Source organism: Rana temporaria, chromosome 4 (assembly GCF_905171775.1).
Source record: "Rana temporaria chromosome 4, aRanTem1.1, whole genome shotgun sequence".
In the NCBI taxonomy this organism is placed as follows: Eukaryota; Metazoa; Chordata; class Amphibia; order Anura; family Ranidae; genus Rana; species Rana temporaria.
In genome coordinates, this window is record NC_053492.1 from 353407651 (window position 1) to 353429354 (window position 21704).

Below are 21704 nucleotides of genomic sequence, written 5' to 3' on the forward strand. Positions count from 1 at the left end.
CAGAAATGAGCAGGGGAGTACACAAGGGGAGAGACTGTCAGCTGTAACAGTGCTCTCTGAAGACAGCAGTGGGCTTAGTCTTCATCCTTGCTCTGGAGAATCTCCATGGAAGTTGGACAGGACTGAGGCAGAAAGCCAGTCAGGAAGACGATCAGCCAGGCACGGCTGCAAGCAAGTGGAGCTGGGATGAGTGGCTACAGGTAAGCAGGAGGAGGAATGTCATGCGGTTCATTCACATTGCACCTTATTATCAAGGGACTGTGTGTTCCCATCTGCAATGTGCCTTTGCTGAGCTAGCAAGATCCTGCTAGTTCCTTCAGGAGTGATCAACTGGTGCTGTAGTAAACCAAGAGAGTGTGCAGGAGGAAGGAAGAAGAGGACTCTTGTAAATAGGGAGGAAGTGTCCCTTTGTTTATAGTTCTGAATGTTTTTCAAAGTTGGACATCCCATAATTCCCTACCCCATCCAAGTTATCAACCCCTAATAAAACATAAAAACAAACCAAAGACGGTTTTCAGAGTTGGAATATGAAGGAAATTCTGTGCAACCGTCTACAGCAGTGGGGACCCAGGACACTAGCGATGCCTACGGGGATAGTGCTACACCAGTATGCAGAATGTGGGCAAAAAAGGGGTTAAGAAACCAGATATTTTAATATAAGTAGAACTGAAAAGAACCTGAAAAAATAAAAAGATGAAATCTGACAACTCTGACAGGTCCTTGGAAACCCTTGACTCATTTCCTTTACCCATTTCTGCATGAATAAGCACGAAACATAATAATGGAAAAGAATGCAAAACAAAACCAGTAGCGATTTAGAACTGGGAAATGACTAGAATTGGAACCACATTTTTGCATACATTTTTCAGTTTCACATCTTTTTGAAGCATTGTGCCAGGCTAACAGCTGAATGCACAGTTGACGTCAAACATTCTGTACGGAAAGTTTAATTCTCATCAGTAGGTGACCAGTATGGTAATTTGCATGTGCGCATTATGCTGCCCATACCTCTGTACATAAGGTAAACATCAGAATTGCCCCTGCATGTGTGTTGGAGTGTGCAAGCAGAAAAATTTGTGTGTACAAAAATTTGCATGCACAACTAGCACCAACATTAGTGCCTAGTGGCCTATTCCAACTGAAGCACTGCTGAAAGAAGTTGCTGTGTAATCTTCAGCTTGTCCTTGCATATGACCTAAACTGGCCTCCTGAACTCTACTACCTCCTTCTGCCTTGTTTGCTGTTCACCCAGCTGTAAGACCCCTTTCACACTGAGGAGTTTTTCAGGTGGTACAGCGCTAAAAAATAGCGCTGCTATACCGCCTGAAAAACTCCTTCACAGCATACTCAATGTAAAAGCCCGAGGGCCACTGAGGCGATGCGCTGGCAGGAGAAAAAAAAAAAAAAAAAAAAAAAAAAAAATCTACTGTCAGCAGCATCTTTGGAGCGTGTATACCGCTCCTTCACTGTTCCTTCCCATTTAAAACAATGGGAACCGCGGCAATACCGCCCGCAATTAACCCTTTATCGGCCACTAGCGGGGGTTAATACTGCCCTGCTAGCGGGCAAATCTGACGGTATAGCGCCGCTATTTTTAGTGGCGCTATACCACCACCGCGGCTCCCGCCCCAATCTGAAAGGGGCCTTACTGATCTCAGCATGTTTCCTGGAATCTGTCTCCTGATCAGTACGTTCTTCCTGTGCCTGGTTCCTGCTCCATGATCTTCAGCTCTTAAATCTACACATCTGGCTACCACACAAATTCGGTTCAGCCTGCATTCATGCCATTTTGTGCCCCATCACTCTGTCACAAACTTAAAGCGGAGCTCCACCCAAAAGGGGAAGTCACACTTTAAGTACTCGTCCCCCAGGCCTCTTGCACAATTGCCACTTTTTGGGCGGGGGTTGGAGAAAAGGGGGTACCCGCTTTCCACTCCTCCTTCCTCCACCCTGCAGTCTTCTGGGACACCGACGGGGAAATTTTCTGACACTGGGGGTATCTTTTTTAGCCACTGGCCAATGTAAGGTGTACCATGTTACATATTCCTGACTCATACACTAAGTGATATGTGCCGTTTATTGCATGTGCCTGACCAATGCCTGTGTATTACACATGCCAGACTGCTGCACACCATATGCGTTACATACTCCTGCCCCCCCCCCCCCCCAAGGAGCCACTGATTTTTTGGCTCCCCTATTCCTGCACAGCCAAGCAACACACATTTTACAACTTGCATCCAAAATCAGTAACCAGTTTCTTATGCTTGCTTTTCTTGATATATTTAGGGTAAAACAACTTTGATATGATATAGGGGTATATGGGATGCCCAGATTAGCTTATGGGCTGGTTCAGCCACCCTGCCAGGCTTCCTGCCTGGGGATTGGCTAGATTCCCATAAATATTCAGATCAGCGCCTTCTGTCCTCCGCCCACTAGCTTCTAGAAACTTCTCCAAGCTTCTAGAACCAGAGGGAGGTACCAGAAGCCTAACCTTTACAAACTTCAGACTCCTGCTACATGCAATGACCTTGTTCAGATGGGCTTCAAATTGCATGACAGCAGCAAGTACAGCAAGCTTTTGCAAGGCTTTTGGCAATCTGCAAGGTTTGTTGAAGTCTTTAAAAGAACTCCACTGACTTTGTAGTTTAGGGGGAGAGTAAAAACATAGCAAAAACTGTATTTTTATTGCCCCTACTGCAAGGTAAATGAGCTTGGTGAAAGCTCTGCAAAGTCTTAGCATTTTGATAGTATTCTGTGGGCAAACAGTAGGCTGGTTTTCTATAATTTACCCCACTGAGTATTCTAGTAAGGTCATCACTTCAAATCACAATGCAGACTTTTTTCAAGAAGTTCTGAAATACTCAGGCTTTATTTAAAAGCTTAGATTGTTAGAAAGCTATACCACATGATCAGTTTAGTCCCAGTAGGATTCCTTGTATTTAACGGCTATTCGGTACAGTCCAGGCAATTTATTGGCATATGTGCATATAGGGCCAATTCACACCTATAGGTTTTGATGCATGTACATATGTTGCATTATCTTAAAATGGTGCAAGTTCACATTACTGGGATTTGTTGACCTGTGTAGTCCATTTTGTGATGTGTCAATGTACATTATAGGACCTAGAAATGACAATAGCAGTGTGTAAAAAGCATGACTGTTAACACCACAAGTAACAAAGCTTAAAGCGAAACTAAACCCTCTTATTGTTTTCAGACAAGTTAGCTGCCATCTTGGCCTATGTTCTTTAACTGCCATGGTGCTGCACGTGATCAGTTATGACACCGGTCATTTGATGTTTTTACAGCTTGGTTGAGAGCACAACCAATGTGACAGCAACATTCCCAGCATGTCAGGAATGTAACTGTTTAATGGATGGATTTAGTTCCGCTTTAACCCCGGACCATTTCTCTGGCCAAAGACCAGGCCACTTTTTGCAATTCGGCACTGCGTCGCTTAAACTGACAATTGCACGGTCGTGCTAAAGCAACCCAGGAGTTTTTGAAATAAAGAAGAAGTGGAATTTTCTGGAATGGCCCAGTCAATCACCTGATCGCAACACAATTGCACATGCATTTCACTTGCTGAAGGCAAAACTAAAGGCAGAAGGACCCATAAACAAAGAACAACTGAAGACAGCTGGAGTTAGAGCCTGGCAAAGCATCAGAAAGGAGGAAACCCAGTCTTTGGTAATGTCCATGGGTTCCAGACTTCAGGCAGTCATTGCCAGTAAAGGATTCTCAAAATATTAAAAATTAAACCTTTATTAATGATCATTTCCATTTGTCCAATTACATTTGAGCCCCTGAAAATGGGGGGGGGGGGGGGGGGACTGTGTACAAAAATGGTTGCAGTTCCTAAAATTTGTACTTGATATATATTTGAATTAAAGCTAAAAGTCTGCATTTCAAATTTTATTTGGATAGAGGAATTGAAAGTGGGAAGTGAAATAGTGAAAGTAGTAGGAAGTGAAAATAGTTTCTAGGTTTACCAACTGAAATGGCTCTCCAAGTTTTTTTTTCTATGTCAATTCTAAAGTGCAGAAAAAAACACCATGAGGTTTCTCAACATTAGTGGCTTCACAAAATCAAAAGAGGTAGCAGGCAATAGGGATGAGCTTCACGTTCGACTCGAACATCATATGTTCGACCGTTCGTCGAAATACGAATGTTACGGGCCGTTCGACATTTTTCTAGGTAGATTGACTAGGCTAGCCTGCCTGCTCTGTTAAAGCTACAGTGTGTAGAGGATAGATAGATATATATCCATCCCAGGTGTTGTATATATATTTATACACTGTATAGTATAGCTAGATCCGCTCTTCCTAATTTACTGGCAGGCAAGTGATTGTGCTAGCTGCAGTATTCTCACGTGATGTACTGCCTGTGTCCTCTGCAGTGTGCACCTAAAGCTAAGTGGTGTGTACTGCCCGTGTCCTCTGCAGTGTGCACCTAAAGCTACGTGGTCCTCTACAGTGTGCAGGCCATTAGTATGTCTGGAAGGACAACAAGGAGAGGCAGAGAGTCACGAGACAATAAAAGAGGGCAAGCCGGCTCTGCGTCTAGAGGCAACAGTGCTGGTCATGGACACGGTGCATCCTCATCAGCACGTGGCCTTGGGACACGCTCATCCCTTTTTTCGGCAGCTGGCCGTGTTGAGCCGCAACATGCCGAAGACTTGGTAGAGTGTCCTCATCCTCCTCATCCTCTCTCACCCAGGCTCAGGCTACTTTGTCAGGCTACTTCCCTCTGCTCAATGGCATCAGTCACTCCTTCCCTAGCCCCACCATGTCCTACTGAGGAGTCCCCCGAACTGTTTGACCACAGTGTTGGGTACATGCTGCATGAGGATGCGCATCGTTTTGAAGGCTCCGATGATGGTACACAGCTAGAGGAAGGCAGTAACGTGAGCCCAGAGAGAGGGGGTGCCCAAGAAGGACAGCAATTTGTCAGTCATGTTCCCCCAGCTGCAGCATACTGCCAGGTTTTCTACAGTGATGAGGAGGGAGGGGATGATGAGGTCACTGACTCTACGTGGGTGCCTGATAGGAGGAGGAGGGAGGGGAGGAGGGAGGCACATCTCCAATGAGGCAGGATGCCCTCCAGGGGCCAGCACACCGACTGCATCACAACGCAGAGCTACGCATGTGCAGGGCGCTGCTGTCTCAGCTTTTTTCCAAAAGTTCTTTGGCGTGGGCATTTTTTGAGACGAGTGCATCAGATCGCACCGCTGCTATTTGCAACATATGTCATAAGCGTATCTCGCGTGGCCAAAACATCACCCGCTTGGGCGCCACATGCTTGACCAGACATATGTCGACCTGCCATGCAGTTTGTTGGCAAGCGTACCTCAAAGACCCACACCAAAGAACAACGCGGACCTCTCCTTGCTCCTCATAAGCTGGGATCTCCAACCCCACCATACCCTCAGTCCTCTCGGAAGCCTGCACTGATAGGACTGAAGGTGTAGAATTAGGTGTGTCACAGCCAAGTACTTGCGAACAACCTACTATCGGTACACCGATGGCAGATTGTACCAGGCAAATTTCCCTGCCCCAGCTGCTGCAGCGCCGGAAGAAGTTCTCTCCCAGTTATCCACATGCCCAGCGGTTGAATGCTAGCTTAACTAAATTGCTAGCACTTCAACAGCTGCCTTTTCAGTTGGTAAAATTTTTCCCCCCCTTCCGTGAGTTTGTGGAATGTGCGGTACCTCAGTGGCAAGTTCCCAAATGCCACTTATTCTCACGGAAGGCGATTCCCGCTCTCTACCGCCATGTGGAAGGCAATGTTCATGCCTCGCTGGACAGGGCGGTTAGTGGTAAGGTGCATATTACCGCTGACTCATGGTCCAGCAGTCATGGACAGGGACGTTACCCATCTTTCACGGCGCATTGGGTGACTCTGCTGGCAGCTGGGAAGGACGCAGGACAAGGTACAGTAGTGTTGGAGGTTGTTCCGCCACCACGCCTCCAAAATGCTACTACTGGTTGTGACACACCTCTCTCCTCCACCCCCTCCTCTTCTTCCTCTGTGGCCTCTTCCTGTGCTGATGTGTCCTCGGAACCAGCGGTGCTCTGTAGGCGTTCTAGGGGCTACGCAGGAATGCAGGCAAAGAGATGCCATGCAGTGCTTAAGTTGGTGTGCTTGGGGGACAGGAGCCACACTGGGCAAGAGGTTCTGTCAACTCTGCAGGGGCAGGCTCAGAGGTGGTTGACGCCACGCCAGCTTATGCCAGAAATGGTGGTTTGCGACAATGGTACCAACCTCCTCTCCGCCCTGCAACAGGGACAACTGACCCACGTGCCCTGTTTTGCTCAGGTCCTAAACTTGGTGGTGCAGCAGTTCTTGGGCAGGTACCCAGGCTTACAGGATGTCCTAAAGCAGGCCAGGAAAGTCTGTGTGCATTTCCGATGGTCATATAATGCCAGTGCTCGGCTGGCAGACCTCCAAAAGGAATACAACCTGCCCAAGAACCGCCTAATCTGTGACATGCCCACCAGGTGGAACTCTACGTTGGCCATGCTGCAGCGGCTCCACACGCAGCGGAGAACCATCAACGAGTATCTGTGCCTATATGGCAGCAGGACAGGGTCAGGGGAGCTTGTTTTTTCCCCCCCATGATCAGGGATGCATGCACTGTCCTGTCACCATTTGAGGAGGCCACGAGGATGGTGAGCAGTGACCGTGCATGCATCAGTGAGACTGTCCCTCTTATTCAACTGTTGGAGCATGTAAAACAGGGAGACCTAGATCCAAAGATATCATTGGCTGCTTGAAACCAATTGACATCAAACTCATAGGTCAAAGGGAGCAGGGGGATGGGGATTTTTTTTTGGGGACTTTCACGGCACTGATAGGAGACAGTATAAAAAGATAACAATATTTATTGAACATAAAACAGTTACAGTAAAATGACATTTAGGGACAGGCCCCACATTGCACATCAGAAAGCAAAAACCAACTGTGTCAAATAAAGGAAGCCAGTGACCTCGACCGGTTTCGCGGTAATACCGCTTCTTCAGGAGGGATGTTCCAGATTGGTCACAGTGATCAAGCGCAGGGCCTGGTTATTACCTTCCTTGGCGCATGGAGGGGGATTTTGGTTAGAACGGGCTCATAAGGGTAGTAAAAAACCTTAAGATTACTGGGGCACAAGAGGGCGGATGGATTCAGCCAGAAAGGCGGTAAGCATGTTTCAGGATTAAGACCATATCTGGAGCTTAGTCTGACATGATGCTATGAAATCGCTGTGTGTCCCCAGGGAGAGCGTCCGTGCTATCTCCAGATAGCACAGACGCTCTCTGGAACATCCCTCCTGAAGAAGCGGTATTACCGCGAAACCGGTCGAGGTCACTGGCTTCCTTTATTTGACACAGTTGGTTTTTGCTTTCTGATGTGCAATGTGGGGCCTGTCCCTAAATGTCATTTTACTGTAACTGTTTTATGTTCAATAAATATTGTTATCTTTTTATACCGTCTCCTATCAGTGCCGTGAAAGTCCCCAAAAAAAAATCCCCATCCCCCTGCTCCCTTTGACCTATGAGTTTGATGTCAATTGGTTTCAAGCAGCCAATGATATCTTCGGATCTAGGTCTCCCTGTTTTACATACTAAATTGGGATGTTGGCACATCTTATCATTTTTACAACCTTTCTAAAAGAGGCTATACTCTCCCCTTTTCAACTGTTGGAGCACACGCTGCGTGGAATAATGGACAGGGTCCTTGAGGCAGAACAGAGGGAGGAAAAGGAGGACTTATTTACCTCTCAAGGCCCCCCTTTATTCAGACAGTGTTCCTGCTTGCCCGCCGGAGGAGGATTGTGTCAGCATGAAGGTGGAGGCTAGCATTCAGCATCAGCAGCAGTCTTCAAGGGATCAATTACAGTCCCAAGGAACCCATGGACTTGTACGTGGCTGGGACGAGGTGGCTGCGGATCATGTTGTCCTCAGTGACTCAGAGGACTCCGCACCGAATGCCTCAGCAAACCTACGTTGTATGGCCTCCCTGATCCTGCAAAGCCTGCGGAAGGAAGGATCCTCGTATTCGTGCCATCAAGGAGAGGGATCATTACTGGCTGGCAACCCTCCTTGATCCATGTTACAAGAGTAAGGTTGCGGACCTTATCTTGCCGGCACAGAGGGAGAAGAAGATGAAACATCTTCGGGAGGCCTTGCAGAAAGGTCTGTGCAACGCGTTCCCAGATACTGGCAACTGGATAGCTGTTTACCACCACAAAAAGTCATTCAGAGTGACTTGTTCTAAATAGTGCAGCATAAAAGGGAGCAATAGAAAAGGGAGAGGACGTGTTTGGCGCACTCTCTCTCGACCGCCTCCTCAACTCAGGACACCTGCGAGGTGTCTTCCCAGAAGTCTAGGCTGGAATTGCGGCCTATCTAAACCCGGGCGTAGCGCCATTGAGGAGGGGAGACAGAACCTCTGATGGAGTGATCCTGTTGGATTACAATTTACCCCTTGTGTGCCACCGCATGCCAATGCATCAGTGCACAGACTTTGGGATAATTTGAACTGAGGTTTGGTCTGATCAACCAAACCATGTTAGTTAGGTATACTATTTAAAGTGGAGTTTCCATCCCAAAAATGTTTTTTCATTATTGTGCTCATTAGACCTAAAAAAGAAGAAGAAAAAAAATAATAATGTTTTTACTCATCTGGAAATGCCCGTTGCTATGCGGTCCCACAAAATCTGCCTTTGGAATCACCTAGGATTCTGACATCATCTCCCTCTAATGCTCCTGGGAAAATGTCTGTCATAATTTCCAAGGATGCAGTGCGCTACCCAATTATCACTCCCCATCCAAGACTTTAAGAAAGTAAGTGCTTGTGGGCTTTACAATGCCCACAAGCAAAATGACAACGATGTGGACATAGTTTTATAAACTATCTTTTTTGAATAACTATAAGGAGCGGCGGCGGATTGTAAAATAGTAAGTGACCGGATTTATATTATAAAAACGCATGATGAAAGGACATGCATTTAAAAAATGCTAATTGTGGTTGGAACCCCGCTTTAAAGACTGCCTATTTAGTTGTTGTAGACTGTTGATATCCATTTCCATACTCGTTGATCGAGTTATTGGTTCTATTACACTGTAAGTATTGTTAATAGTGAGAGCTGGGTGAGGCTTGGCAAGGAGGTGCTTCAATGTGGATGCCTTATTGAGGGAATCCCCTTGCTGTGTGCTTACACAGGTCTGCATAGTCATTATAATTTAACGTGTATTTATTTGTTATTTCTGTTTCTGACTCTTGCAGGGCTCTGTAAGCAGTCTTTTTACCTTTGGTTAAGCTGAGATTTGTGTACAGTTTCTCTGTCATCCTGCAGGATCCATACCACTCGAGGTAACCATTAATTTACATAATTTACTGTGGTGTGACAGGATATTGTGCCCTTCAACAAGTTATGGGGTCCACAATACCCACTATACCAGTTGTGTCAAGGGAGGGTTTGAGCCAATTTCAGGGGTTGATAACCAGAGCGTAGACCCAAAACAAACCAGAAGCTCCTTCAGGGGAAGTGCTACATATATATTATTTTGAAAGATCACAGGAGCAGTGGTTTTAATGATGCTTAAAGTGAAACAATAAAAATGAAAAATTCCTTTAAATATAGTGCCTGAGGGGTCCCCTTAATCTGCATGTAAAGTGGCACATATGTACCTTGTATAGAACCTGCTGCAGCAAAACTGACACTTAAAGAAAAAAAAAATTACATTTAAATTGCGGGCAAAACAATACCATTTCCGGCAATACAAAAATGTTTTTATAAGTGAACACATTCCCTCTGTTCTCAGCTGCATAAGATCTGGGGGGGGGGGGGGGGAAGCAGCAGCATACTGAGCTTACCAGTAAATGGCTGTGCAGCAGGTGTCAGGACAAGTGTGATCATTGGAGGAGATATTTTTTTTCTTAGCAGAAAAGAAACACTGAAGTTTTACAATGGCAGAGTTTTGTTTCTTCACTGAAACACCTTTTAAAACAAGTTAGCACATGCACCACAAAAGGATAAATGTAGGTCATCAACCTGGTTTCTAACATAATTAGATACAAAAATTATTAGGCTCTGTTAACATCTGTGTACTGTGATATTTTCACATTCCTGTAGCTATAGGCAGGGCCGCCATCAGGAATTATTGGGCCCCTTACACAGCTTCAGGCCTGGGCCCCCTGGAGCACAGAGAACCGGGGGGCCGCCGCAAATTGTGACCCGCATCATGTGACCCGCATCACGTGACACTCGAGCTGGTCTCCTGTGAGTGTTGCAACGTCACTCCCAGGAGACCTTGTGCACAGCTTCCAATTACGCCTCGTCGGGAAAAAGGAGCGACACGCCCACTCCCCGCAAGGAAAAAGGCCCGGAAGTGAGGCTGAAGACAGGTAAGTGTTCACATAGGAAAACAAAAGACAACGATAGAGGCATGTATTAAGGCAGCAGACTTTATTGTTATGAAGTTAAATTTGAGGGTGAACCTCCGCTTGAAGGACCTATGAATAAAATGGGTGTGGAACGAATCATTTGGGTTTCCATTATTTTTTATGGGGAAAATTGCATTGGATCACAAGCATGTTTCTGGAACGAATTATGCTTGCAATCCAAGGTTTTACTGTACTATATTTATGGGGCTTTTACAGTATCAGTCAGGAAGCTTACATCATTTTCTCACAGATTAGAAGAATACTTCCTGTGTCAGTTAACAGCTGTGACTTGCAGGCAGGGGAAACACAGATGAAATGCGTTCACCCCTTACAGGAAACTGTTAAGATTATGGTGAGCATCATTTTTTTGCAAGCCTGAAACTCATATTTTAATTCAGTTTTTTTCAATGTTTTTGTGTCTTGCCATTTTCCGATTTTTAAGATTAATTACAATTTAAAAGCTTAAAGCCTAACGTAAAGCTATTGTAAAGTCTTGTTTTTTTCCTATAAAAACATGTCATACTTACCTGCTCTATTGCAGTAAATTTGCATAGAGTAGCCTGGATCCCCTTCTTCTCAGGTCCCTCTTTTGAGATCTTGGCCCCTCCCTCTTGTTCAGTGCCCTCACAGCAAGCTGCTTGCTATGGGAGCACCCGAGCTGGGTCACAGCTCCGTGTGTCCATACGGACACGAGCCCCAACCCAGCCCTGACCCCCTCTCCCTCGATTGGCTAGCTGACTTTGACAGCAGTGGCAGCCAAAGGCACCGCTGATGTGTCTCAGTCAATCAGGAGGGAGAATCTCAGACTCTGGGATGTCGCTGGACAGAGAGGGACCTCAGATAAGTGTTAGGGGGCTGCTCCACACAGAAGGCCTTTTATTTGAATGCATCAAGATAAAAAAAAAAAAAACACTTCTGCCTTTACAACCACTTTAAGGCCTAATACACACCTGTTCAATGGTCCTCTGAGTGCCGGTCTTCAGACCTCTTCATTGGAAGTCAGGGATAGACCTCACACTTGCGCTTGTGCAGGAGGCCATCATTCTGGCACTCATTGACCGGACCGGTGCTGTAAGATGAGTTGTGAATGCGCAGCTCAGTAAACAGCTCCAGAAAAGATGGCTGAGCAGGCAAGTGGGTATATAGCCATCCACAACTCTGCCCCCAGCTACATTAATGACCTAGTCTCTAAATACCAACCTAATCGTTCTCTTTGTTCTTCTCAAGACCTCCTACTCTCTAGCTCTCTCATCACCTGCTCCCATGCTCGTCTCCAGGACTTTTCCAGAGCCTCTCCATGCCTATGCAACTCCTTACCCAAATCTATCCGTCTATCTCCTTCTCTATTAGCTTTTAGAGGATCCCTGAAAACCCTCCTCTTCAGAGAAGCCTACCCTTCCCACACCTAACAACTGTATTTTCATTTGAGTCCATCTGATCATCCCCCAACAGCCAACTACCCTTTGTTCCACTTGACCCTCCGTTCTAGATTGTACAGCTCTAATGAGCAGAGCCCTCTGATCCCTTCTGTATCGATTTGTATTGTGACTGTACGGTCTTCCTTGATGTAAAGCGCTGCGCAAACTGTTGGCGCTATATAAATCCTGTATAATAATATTGCAGAAATCCCCAGAATGCACAGCGGCAGGGACCACACCACTGAGCTGCTTTTGGGCAAGAGGCACCAAATACACCCAGCCCATTGCAGTTCCAACCTTGTCTTCTGGTGACAGCGACAGTCAGGTGGAAGATGTGCAACGCAGCCAAGATGGAACAGAGACCCCTAATTTGGCATAAAATTCGGAGCCAAACTACAGCTAAGATAACCAAATTTACAAAGAGCGCCTACTAAACAAGAGCAAGGCGCTACTTGTGCATTTTTTATTTTACATAGGAGCCTGCAAAGCATTGCATCAGTGGATTACAGGTACAGTGCCAGGTTCCTGCAGACTCTTCCCCAGCTCTCTGTTCGTAGGTAGGTATGGGCTTTGGAGAGCTGGTGGTAGTGTCAATGGACTACAAGGGGGTACCTCACTTGTATTCCATCGAGAACTACAAGTCTGTTGGCCACTGCGTGCAGAGGTTACTTGTAGTTCATTTATTCATTCACAGCTCTCCGTGCAGGGCTCTGCTGATTTCAAGAGTGACAGCTGCTTAGTGCAGTCTTACTTCACTTACCTCATCCTTCGATTTTGCTTTTAAATGTCCTTATTTCTTCTGAGAAATCCTCAGTAACTACACACAGTAATGCAAGGCTTTCCTGGTGTGGAGAAAGCCTCTTGAGGGGGGGGGAGGGGGCAAGCAGGAAAGTCAGGACACTCTTTACTTTGCAGATAGAGAAAGGGGCTGTGTGTTAGTGGGCGTCCTGACACTCCTACTCGCCCCCTCAAGAGGCGTTCTCCACACCAGGAAGAAAGCCTCACATTACTGTGTGTAGTTACAGACAGAAGAAGAACAGGAAGTGAGCATTTCTCAGAAGAAATAAGGACATTAAAAGCAAAATCGAAGGATGAGGTAAGTGGAGGACTGCACTAAGGTAAAGGAAGCTATTTAGGGAAAACATTTTTTTCCCCCCCTTTACAAACCCTTTAACCACTTAAGAACCGCCTCCTGCACATATACGTCGGCAGAATGGCACGGCTGGGCACAAGCACGTACCTGTACGTCCTCTTTAAGTGCCCAGCCATGGGTCATGGACGCGCGCCCGCGACCCGGTCCGAAGCTCCGGGACCCAATCGCCGCCGGAGTCCCGCGATCGGGCTTCCCCGTTCTTCACTGTGGCGCTGTCATTGATCGTCTGTTCCCTGATATAGGGAAAGACGATCAATGACGTCACACGTCCAGCCCCGCCTCCCTACAGTTAGAAACACATATGAGGTCACACTTAACTCCCAAACTGCAATTGTCATTTTCACAGTAAACAATGCATTTTTATAGCATTTTTTGCTGTGAAAATGACAATGGTACCAAAAATGTGTCAAAATTGTCCGATGTGTCCGCCATAATGTCGCAGACACGAAAAAAAACTATCCCCTATTTTGTAAACGCTATAAATTTTGCGCAAATCAGGGTTTGACAAATTTGCTTGGAATCTAGGAGCCAGCTAAAAAAGTTAGGAGCCAGAAAAACGCGCCCCGTCGAGCTTGCACGCAGAAGCGAACACATACGCGAGTAGCGCCTGCATATGTTAACGGTATTCAAACCACATATGTGAGGTATCACCGCGATTATTAGAGCGAGAGCAATAATTCTAGCCCTAGACCTCCTCTGCAACTCAAAACATGCAACCTGTAGATTTTTTTTAAACGTCGCCTATGGAGATTTTAAAAGGGTAAAAGTTTGTCGGCATTCCACGAGCGGACGCAATTTTGAAGCGTTACATGTTGGGTATCAATTTACTTGGCGTAACATTATCTTTCACAATATATATAAAAAAAAAAAATTGGGATAACTTTACTGTTGTCTTATTTTTTAATAAAAAAAAAAAAAAAGTGTAATTCTTTATGCCTTTGAGCATTTTTATGCCATTTTAGGCATTCCTGTGGAAACAAGCCTCTCCGTATGACCAAATAGCCTTGGATAATCGAGGACTCGTGTTATCAGGTAACCATGCGAGATCCCGCATCTTTATGCACTTTAAGCATTTTATGCCAACACCTTAGACACTGGCGAAAAAACTGAGGTGCTCCCAGTATGGGAGAGGTTATATAGGGAGGGAACTTCCTGTTCTAATTAAGTACACCAGTGCCCAGCACCTGATGGTGGAATATAACCCACATAGTAATGAAAAAAGACTCTGTGTCCCGTGATGTACGATAAAGAAATATTTTTTTTTATATATTTTTGGGGGATATTTATTATAGCAAAAAGTAAAAAATATTGAATTTTTTCAAAATTGTCGCTCTATTTTTGTTTATAGCGCAAAAAAATTAAAAAACTGCAGAGGTAATCAAATACCACCAAAAGAAAGCTCCATTTGTGGGGAAAAAAAAAAAAAAAAGGACGCCAATTTTGTTTGGGAGCCACGTCGCACAATTGTCAGTTAAAGCGACGCAGTGCCGAATCGCAAAAACTGGCCAGGTCCTTTACCTGCATTTTGGTCCGGGTCTTAAGTGGTTAACTCCTAAGTGGTCCAACTTGTTGGGAAATGTCCGATTGTGTACACACATACACAAAGCCTGTCAGGTGTTTCAGCTCAGGGGGGGAAACAAACATCACAATAAATTTCAGTTTCGGTGAGATCTCCCTTCACCTGTCCCCTCTCTGTGTTGGGCTCCCTATTATGACAGCCCATATAACCTAGCAACAAAGTTAGTATGCTGCAATTATGACCACAGGTGAACTTCAGTCATATTTCACAATCTGTTTAACCAACAAGCAACCTAGTAAACCCTGCTAGGGGGATTACCAGAGAGAAGGTCTGAATTTTTTGCTACGTTTGCCGTTGTAGAAGTTAAAGCTATATGTATAAAAGGCTAACAAAACTGGTCCTGCACACAACACAATATGTTCGTAAAAGCATTGAAGCCAAACCACCATTCACACCTGAGCGATTTGAAGCGCATTCCAAGAAGAGCTTATGGCCGGGATCACACCATCCCCGCATGTGGCTCATAGCAGGGGTGAGGTGTGTGCTGGTTCACCGGTTTAGGTCCGATTTCAGCCCGAATTTTGGCCTGAAATCGAACCTGAAACGCACCAAAAAAGGCACACATTTTTCCGGCACACCGCACTGGACCCACTGTGGAGATACGCGAGCAGGCTCCATAGAGAGCCAGTCACATTCTCCTGCTATGCGAATTGAATGCGGAGAAACGCGCATTCAATTCGTATAGGTGAGAACCCGGCCTTAACGCTCAACACCAGATTTCCAGGTTATTCTATTGTGCCCATTCAAATCTGAGCAATTTGCCATCTTTCAACACTCCAAAAAAGTACAGGAGCTTCTTTGGGGGGGGGGGGGGGGGGGGGTGGCGATGGCATGTTTTTGGCCCCAATAGACTATTGATGCTTAGAAGATGTTTTTAACATTTGCTTTTTATGCAGTTACATGGCAAACAACTGTATTCCTAGTTAATTGGCGTTCAAGTGGCTAAAAAGCCAGAAAATACCTGTGCAAAAAAAAAAAAAGGGGGGGGGGGGGGGAGCTTAAAAAAAAAAACACATGAAAACACTCAAGTGTAAATCCAAGCTTAAAGCAATTGTATACCCTCAAAAAAAAATTTTTTTTTACCCCTGTAAGGTAAAAGGCATAATGAGCTAGTATGCACCGCATAGTAGCTCATTATGAAATACTTACCTTAGAATGAGGTGTCGGTAACTCACCTGGTCCACGCTGAGGTAACCGACATGTTGCCTCGGCGTGTCTTCCGGCCATCGTGGCTCCAGCGATGTGAGTGGCTGGAGCCGTGATGTCGTCACTCCCGCACTTTCAGCCGAGAATCCCCTGTGCGCATGAGCCGCTGCAGTCAGCGACTCATTGCGCGAGGAATATCTCCTAAACCATACAGGTTTAGGAAATATTTTTTTTTACCTACAGGTAAGCCTTATTATAGGCCTACCTGTAGGTAAACGTTAAAAAAATTACTATACAACCACTTTAAGGGATTGTAAAGGTTTTTATTTTCTAAATGGGTTCCTTTAAGCTAGTGCATTGTTGGTTCACTTACCTTTTCCTTCGATTTCCCTTCTAAATTTGTTTTTTCCCCCCCTTTTTCTGAATTTCTCACTTCCTCAGTAAACTTGCCCCCATCATCCGAGCCATTCTGGCTGGGGGTTAGTCAGCCAGAACAGCTTACTGAGGAGCTTCGGCCCTACTTCTCCTTTAAAGGATTGCTTATCAATAAAGTGGAAAAGTCTTTCAATGGGAAAAACAGCATCATTGGTAGGATTCTACTGTTCTTCTTTCACATGCTCCTCAAGCACCAGGCAGGCTGAGAGCAGATTTAGGAATCATGCCCGGTATACACACGCGCGCACACACACACACATAGAAAATCATACAAAAAAAAAAAAAAAAAAAAAAAAAATTTTAAATACAGATTTTAGAGCGATCGGGAACTTTCGAGAGCCGATCAGGACAGTTGATCAGATATTATTTGATCGGACATGCACGAAAAAAAAAAAAAAATATTGTACGATTTTCTTTTAATCAGTACAGCCGTCATTCGAAAATGCAATACAAATGCATTACAACACATAACATCACTTCCGAATTTTTATTCCGTCATACGAGTGTGGTGCAGAAATCTGTGATGCACCAGCAATCTTTCTGCCCAACAGCACAATTTAGCCACAGCTCAGTCTTGCTCTGCATTTCTATGCACCGCAGCCAACCACTGCACATAGAAATGCATGAAATGTCACATTGTGACCTTTAAGTAAAAGGTAAAAAAAAAAAAAAAAAAAAAAAAAAAAAGGGGGGGGGGATCTCTATTCTTTACAAGAGCATACCACCAAACAAAACCATTTTTCCATGCATAAAGTGTGGCCAAGCCAGTCTATAGGATGCTTCAAGAAAGAAAAAAAAAACCTCCAAGCTTAGTATAACTTCCCAGAAAAGGTTTTTAAAGCGGAGTTCCGGCCACAATTTCACTTTTTAAATATAAATACCCCTGTAATACACAAGATTAATGTATTCTAGTAAAGTTAGTCTGTAAACTAAGGTCCGTTTTGTTAGGTTGTTACAGCATTTAGACACTTTATAAAATAGAAATTGACTGGGGCCATCTTAAGTGTGGGCATCATGAAGCCAGACTGTATGACTTCCTGGATTTCAGCCTTGCAGATCTCGCACATGCTCAGTGCTGTGTAATAGGTTTCAGATCAGGTTTCAGCACCTGTACTGTCCAAGTCACATGATTCTTCGAGACTGGGGAATGCACAGACTCCTGGAAAGTTACACCCACTACATTCCCAGGAGTCTGTGCGGTGTAGGTTAGGAAGCTTAAGCACCTAGGTGCAGGAAGAGGGAAGATTAACTATTCTGCCTAGCAACAACACTTTGAAGACATCTAAAGAAAAAAAAAATTTTTTTTCTTAAAGGACTAATGACATTTTTTAAAAACTACTGATGTAATGTTATATTTATGGGTGGAACTCCACTTTAAATTTCTTGCTGAAAGAATGCAGGTCCTGCGTTAGGCTAGGATTACACTTGCAAGCCTGTATTTTTCATGCGTTTTTCCATTCAATCCCATTACAGTTTATGGAGCAAAAAAAAAACACCTGAACTTTATTCACAGGTGCAAAAGAGCCCTATAGAAAATCATGGTAATCCTCTTGTTGCGTTAACAAGAGGATTACCATTATTGTACATAAAAATGCACAAGTGAATGGAGTCTTACACCAAAAACAAATGTAGTTGCATGCGACGGCGTTATTTCTTTGGATCAAAAGTGAACCTATGTTGGCCATACACTGAGCAAATTCTGTCTGGTTTCCTGAAGAACCTGACAAGTATCAGTGGGTAGCCCTGCTCTGTCTTAAAATAGTCAAATAGTGGCGACATCCAATCAGACGCAGCCCCCATCCACAGATACTCTTGACAGCTGCCACTGCAAAATCCAAGCCGGGTGGGTGGGTGGCGAATACGCCCATCCATGCTGTTAACCTGTTAGAAAGAAATCTAGGCCCAGATTCTCAAAGGAGATACGACGGCGTATCTGGAGATAAGCCGTCGTATCTCTGAGTCTGAGCCGTCGTATCTTGGCACCTGATTCAAAGAATCAGATACGCCAGAATTTGTATAAGATACAACCAGCGTAAGTCTCCTACGCTGTCGTATCTTAACTGCATATTTACGCTGGCCGCTAGGGGCGTGTACGTTGATTTACGCCTAGAAATATGTAAATCAGCTAGAAACAACCAATTCACAAACATATGCCCGACCGACGCAGTACAGATACGCCATTTACGTTAGGCTTTTCCCGGCGTAAAGTTACCCCCGCTATATGAGGCGTAGATGAGGCGTAGCAATGTTAAGTATGGACGTCAGAACAGCGTAAAATTTTTGGTAAAAATGTGTCTCAGCCACCCGTTTTTACAACCCCCCCCCCCCTGCTGCAAGTGCAAATGAGCTCTACAGTGTATTGCCAGCTTAAAAGGGGTTCTAAAAAGGTACAATTTTTTTTCCTAAATTTCTTCCTTTACCTCAGTGCAGTCCTCCTTCACTTACCTCATCTTTCGATTTTGCTTTTAAAATGTCCTTATTTCTTCTGAGAAATCCTCACTTCCTGTTCTTCTGTCTGTAACTCCACACAGTAATGCAAGGCTTTCTCCCTGGTGTGGAGTGTCGTGCTCACCCTAGGGTTGCCACCTTTTCTTCCAACCAAACCCGAACACTTTAGCGGTGCACGGCATGACACCCCAACTGCGCCACAATTTTGCCGCGATTGTCACCTGACAAATCGCGGCAAAAATCACATAAACAGAATCATGAGATGCCCGTCACCCAAAAGAAGTTTCACTTCGCGATTGGGGTGCCATTATTCCCAACCCCTCTTATTACAAATCTTCTTACCCTACCAGCACAAATCCTCCTCCCTCCAATACCCCCATGTCAACCAACAGGGGGTACCACGGGGCCCCAGCTCAAGGGTAGAGATAGAGATAGAGATAGAGATAGAGAGATAGAGATATATAGAGAGAGACTGCTGCTACGGAAGTTTTTAATACAATAAATGTTTAAAAACAATCCACTCTCTCCTCATGTCAATCTGAGTTCTGCTGACAGGGGAGGGGGTTCCGGCACAGAGAGAGGGGGAGGGTTCCGGCACATGGGGATGCCTGAAACAGAGGAGGGGGGCTGACGGAGCAGATGAGAGATACCTCAGGACAGGAGACACAAAGCGCACGCCAGGCAGCGGGACGGGACTCCGGAATCAAGCGGGCTCGATCACCCACAGTCCAGTGCCGCCGGGCCAATCACAGACCCTCAAGTTCGCCGCCCACACATGACTGGGCCTTTCGACCAATCACAGGGCGCCCGCTGCCCATCGCTGGGTTCAGAGAGCAACAGTGTTCCAGTAGTGTGCGACAGTGATGGTGGGCGCGGGATGCCAGAGATCCGTCTGCCCCACGCTACACCACTGGTCACAGCAAAGTTGGACTGCCGGTATGTGCCCGGGCCTCAGGCGCGGTTGAAAACCCAGGCACATGTGTCAAACCCGGACTATACGGGTCAAAACCAGACCGGTGGCAACCCTAGCTCGCCCCCTCCCTTGGACTACAGGAGAGTCAGAACACTCTATACGTTGCAGATAGAGAAAGGAGCTGTGTGTTAGGCTCCATTCACACTAATGCTTTTTTTGATGCATTTTGCATTCTTTTATGGAACACGTTCAGCAAGGATGAGCTCCAGCGTGTTCGCATGGTACCCGTGCAGAGCCAGCCAGGAAGTCTGCACGGCGCTGCGCTAATCACAGCCAGGGAGACATTGTCCCGATGCTCGGCTTCAGAGATTGGGAAATGTCTCCCTGGCTGTGATTAGCGCAGCGCCGTGCAGACTTCCTGGCGGGCTCTGCACGTGTACCATGCGAACACGCTGGAGCTCATCCTTAATGTTCACATCAATGCTTTTTTGTGCCTCTGCGTTTTTGGAAAGGGGCAGGGACTTTTTTTCCTGCAAAAAGCAGCGTTTTTGCATGCAATAGAATTCAATGGACCTGCATCCAAAACGCAAGTACCGCGATTTTGCCGCGATTTGCGTTTTTTTTTTACCTGTTTATAGCTGGTTGTTAAAGGAAATGTAAAAAAAAAAAAAATTACTGGCAAAAAAAAATAAACGCAAATCGCAGTAAAAACGCACGTCAAAAAACGCAGCAAGCACTGCAAAAACGCTCAAAAGCAACATGCATAGGTGTGAATCGAGCCTTAGTGGGCGTCCTGACTCTCACATAGTCCAAGGGACGGGGCGAGCATGACACTCCACACCAGGGAGAAAGCCTTGCATTACTGTGTGGAGTTACAGACAGAAGAACAGGAAGTGAGGATTTCTCAGATGAAATAAGGACATTTAAAAGCAAAAATCGAAGGATGAGGTAAGTGAAGGAGGACTGCACTAAGGTAAAGGAAGCTATTTAGGAAAAATAAAATAAAATAATATTTGTACCTTTACAACCCCTTTAAGGAGTGATCTAAGGGACACCTGTGGGCAAAGTAACTTTTAAATAACAAAGGAAGCTGAAAGTTAAAGTATATTTAAAGCCAAAACGTATATGCTAAATTGTCTTGAGATAACAACAATGTATCCTACGTGTTTGTATAGTAATATAAAAATAATCAGAACAGGATCTAAAGCTCAACCTTGGTTAATATCTCCTTTCAAGCCAATGTTTTGAATGTAGGTCAGTCAATGATATTTTTAAGCAGTCATGCTATGTACGCATACACATCAGACAATAAAAACTCGCAGCAAAGGATCACTTACTTTGAAATGTGGACTGGAGTAGTTCCCTAGGAATCCTTCCAGGGTGTACTAAGATCAGGTAAAGCACATCAGACTCTTCCCAAAGACCATTTCCATGGCCAGGACCCAGGACTGACCACCTGCAGCAGAGCAAGCGTGTGTGATTGTTCCCCTTTTCAGAAATATGCGTCTTCCTCTTTTCAATGGCTGGAATAGAGATCTGTCTGAGAACACAGGTGGGTGGGGGCCAAGTGTCAGAAGAGGAAGCAATGTGTGAGATGTGCTTCACTGTCAGAGTGGAGGTGTAACCATTTATATACACCACAACTTACTTCTCACACCAGTCACTTACCTTAAAGTGTGCGCAAATACATACATTTCCCTTATTTGTTCCTTTATGTTTTATTAAAGTAGGTCTCTTTTCTCATAAACCTTTCTCCCTGCTTATCAGCATGCGCAGCTCAGCATACATTTACGACACTGCTCTGTACCATGATGACGTGACTCCTGTGTGCATGCATGAGAGTATAGAGCAGTGTTTCTCAACTCCAGTCTTCGAGGCGCCCCCACCAGGTCATGTTTTCAGGATTCCCCTTGGATGAAATGGCTGTGTTAAACTGCTAAGGCAGTGAAACTGATCAAATCACCTGTGCAAAAGAATGGAAAGCCTGAAAACATGACCTGTTGGGGCACCTTGAGGACTGGAGTTGAGAAACACTGGTATAGAGTGTGGCCAAAGAGGGGCTGGAAGACCAGAAGACTGAAGCTCTAGTGAAAGCCAAGAGTGATGATACTTCAGCTGTGGATGGGTTCGCTTGGCGGGTAAGGCCCCTTTCACACAGGCGAGCTGATCAGGTCCATC

General features: G+C 45.3%; 1 protein-coding gene across 1 annotated transcript in view; it reads right to left on the reverse strand.

Moving 5' to 3' along the window:
• STX11 (syntaxin 11) overlaps positions 1–21341 on the reverse strand; it is a 39739-nt gene extending 18398 nt beyond the window's left edge. Inside the window, exons 1-2 of the mRNA XM_040350833.1 lie at positions 21195–21341; positions 20864–21066 (exon numbers count right to left, since the gene is read on the reverse strand). Coding sequence (XP_040206767.1) covers positions 20864–21066; positions 21195–21220 — 229 coding nt within the window. The 5' untranslated portion in view covers positions 21221–21341. The remainder of the gene's footprint in view (positions 1–20863; positions 21067–21194) is intronic.
• Between the last annotated feature and the right edge of the window lie 363 nt (positions 21342–21704).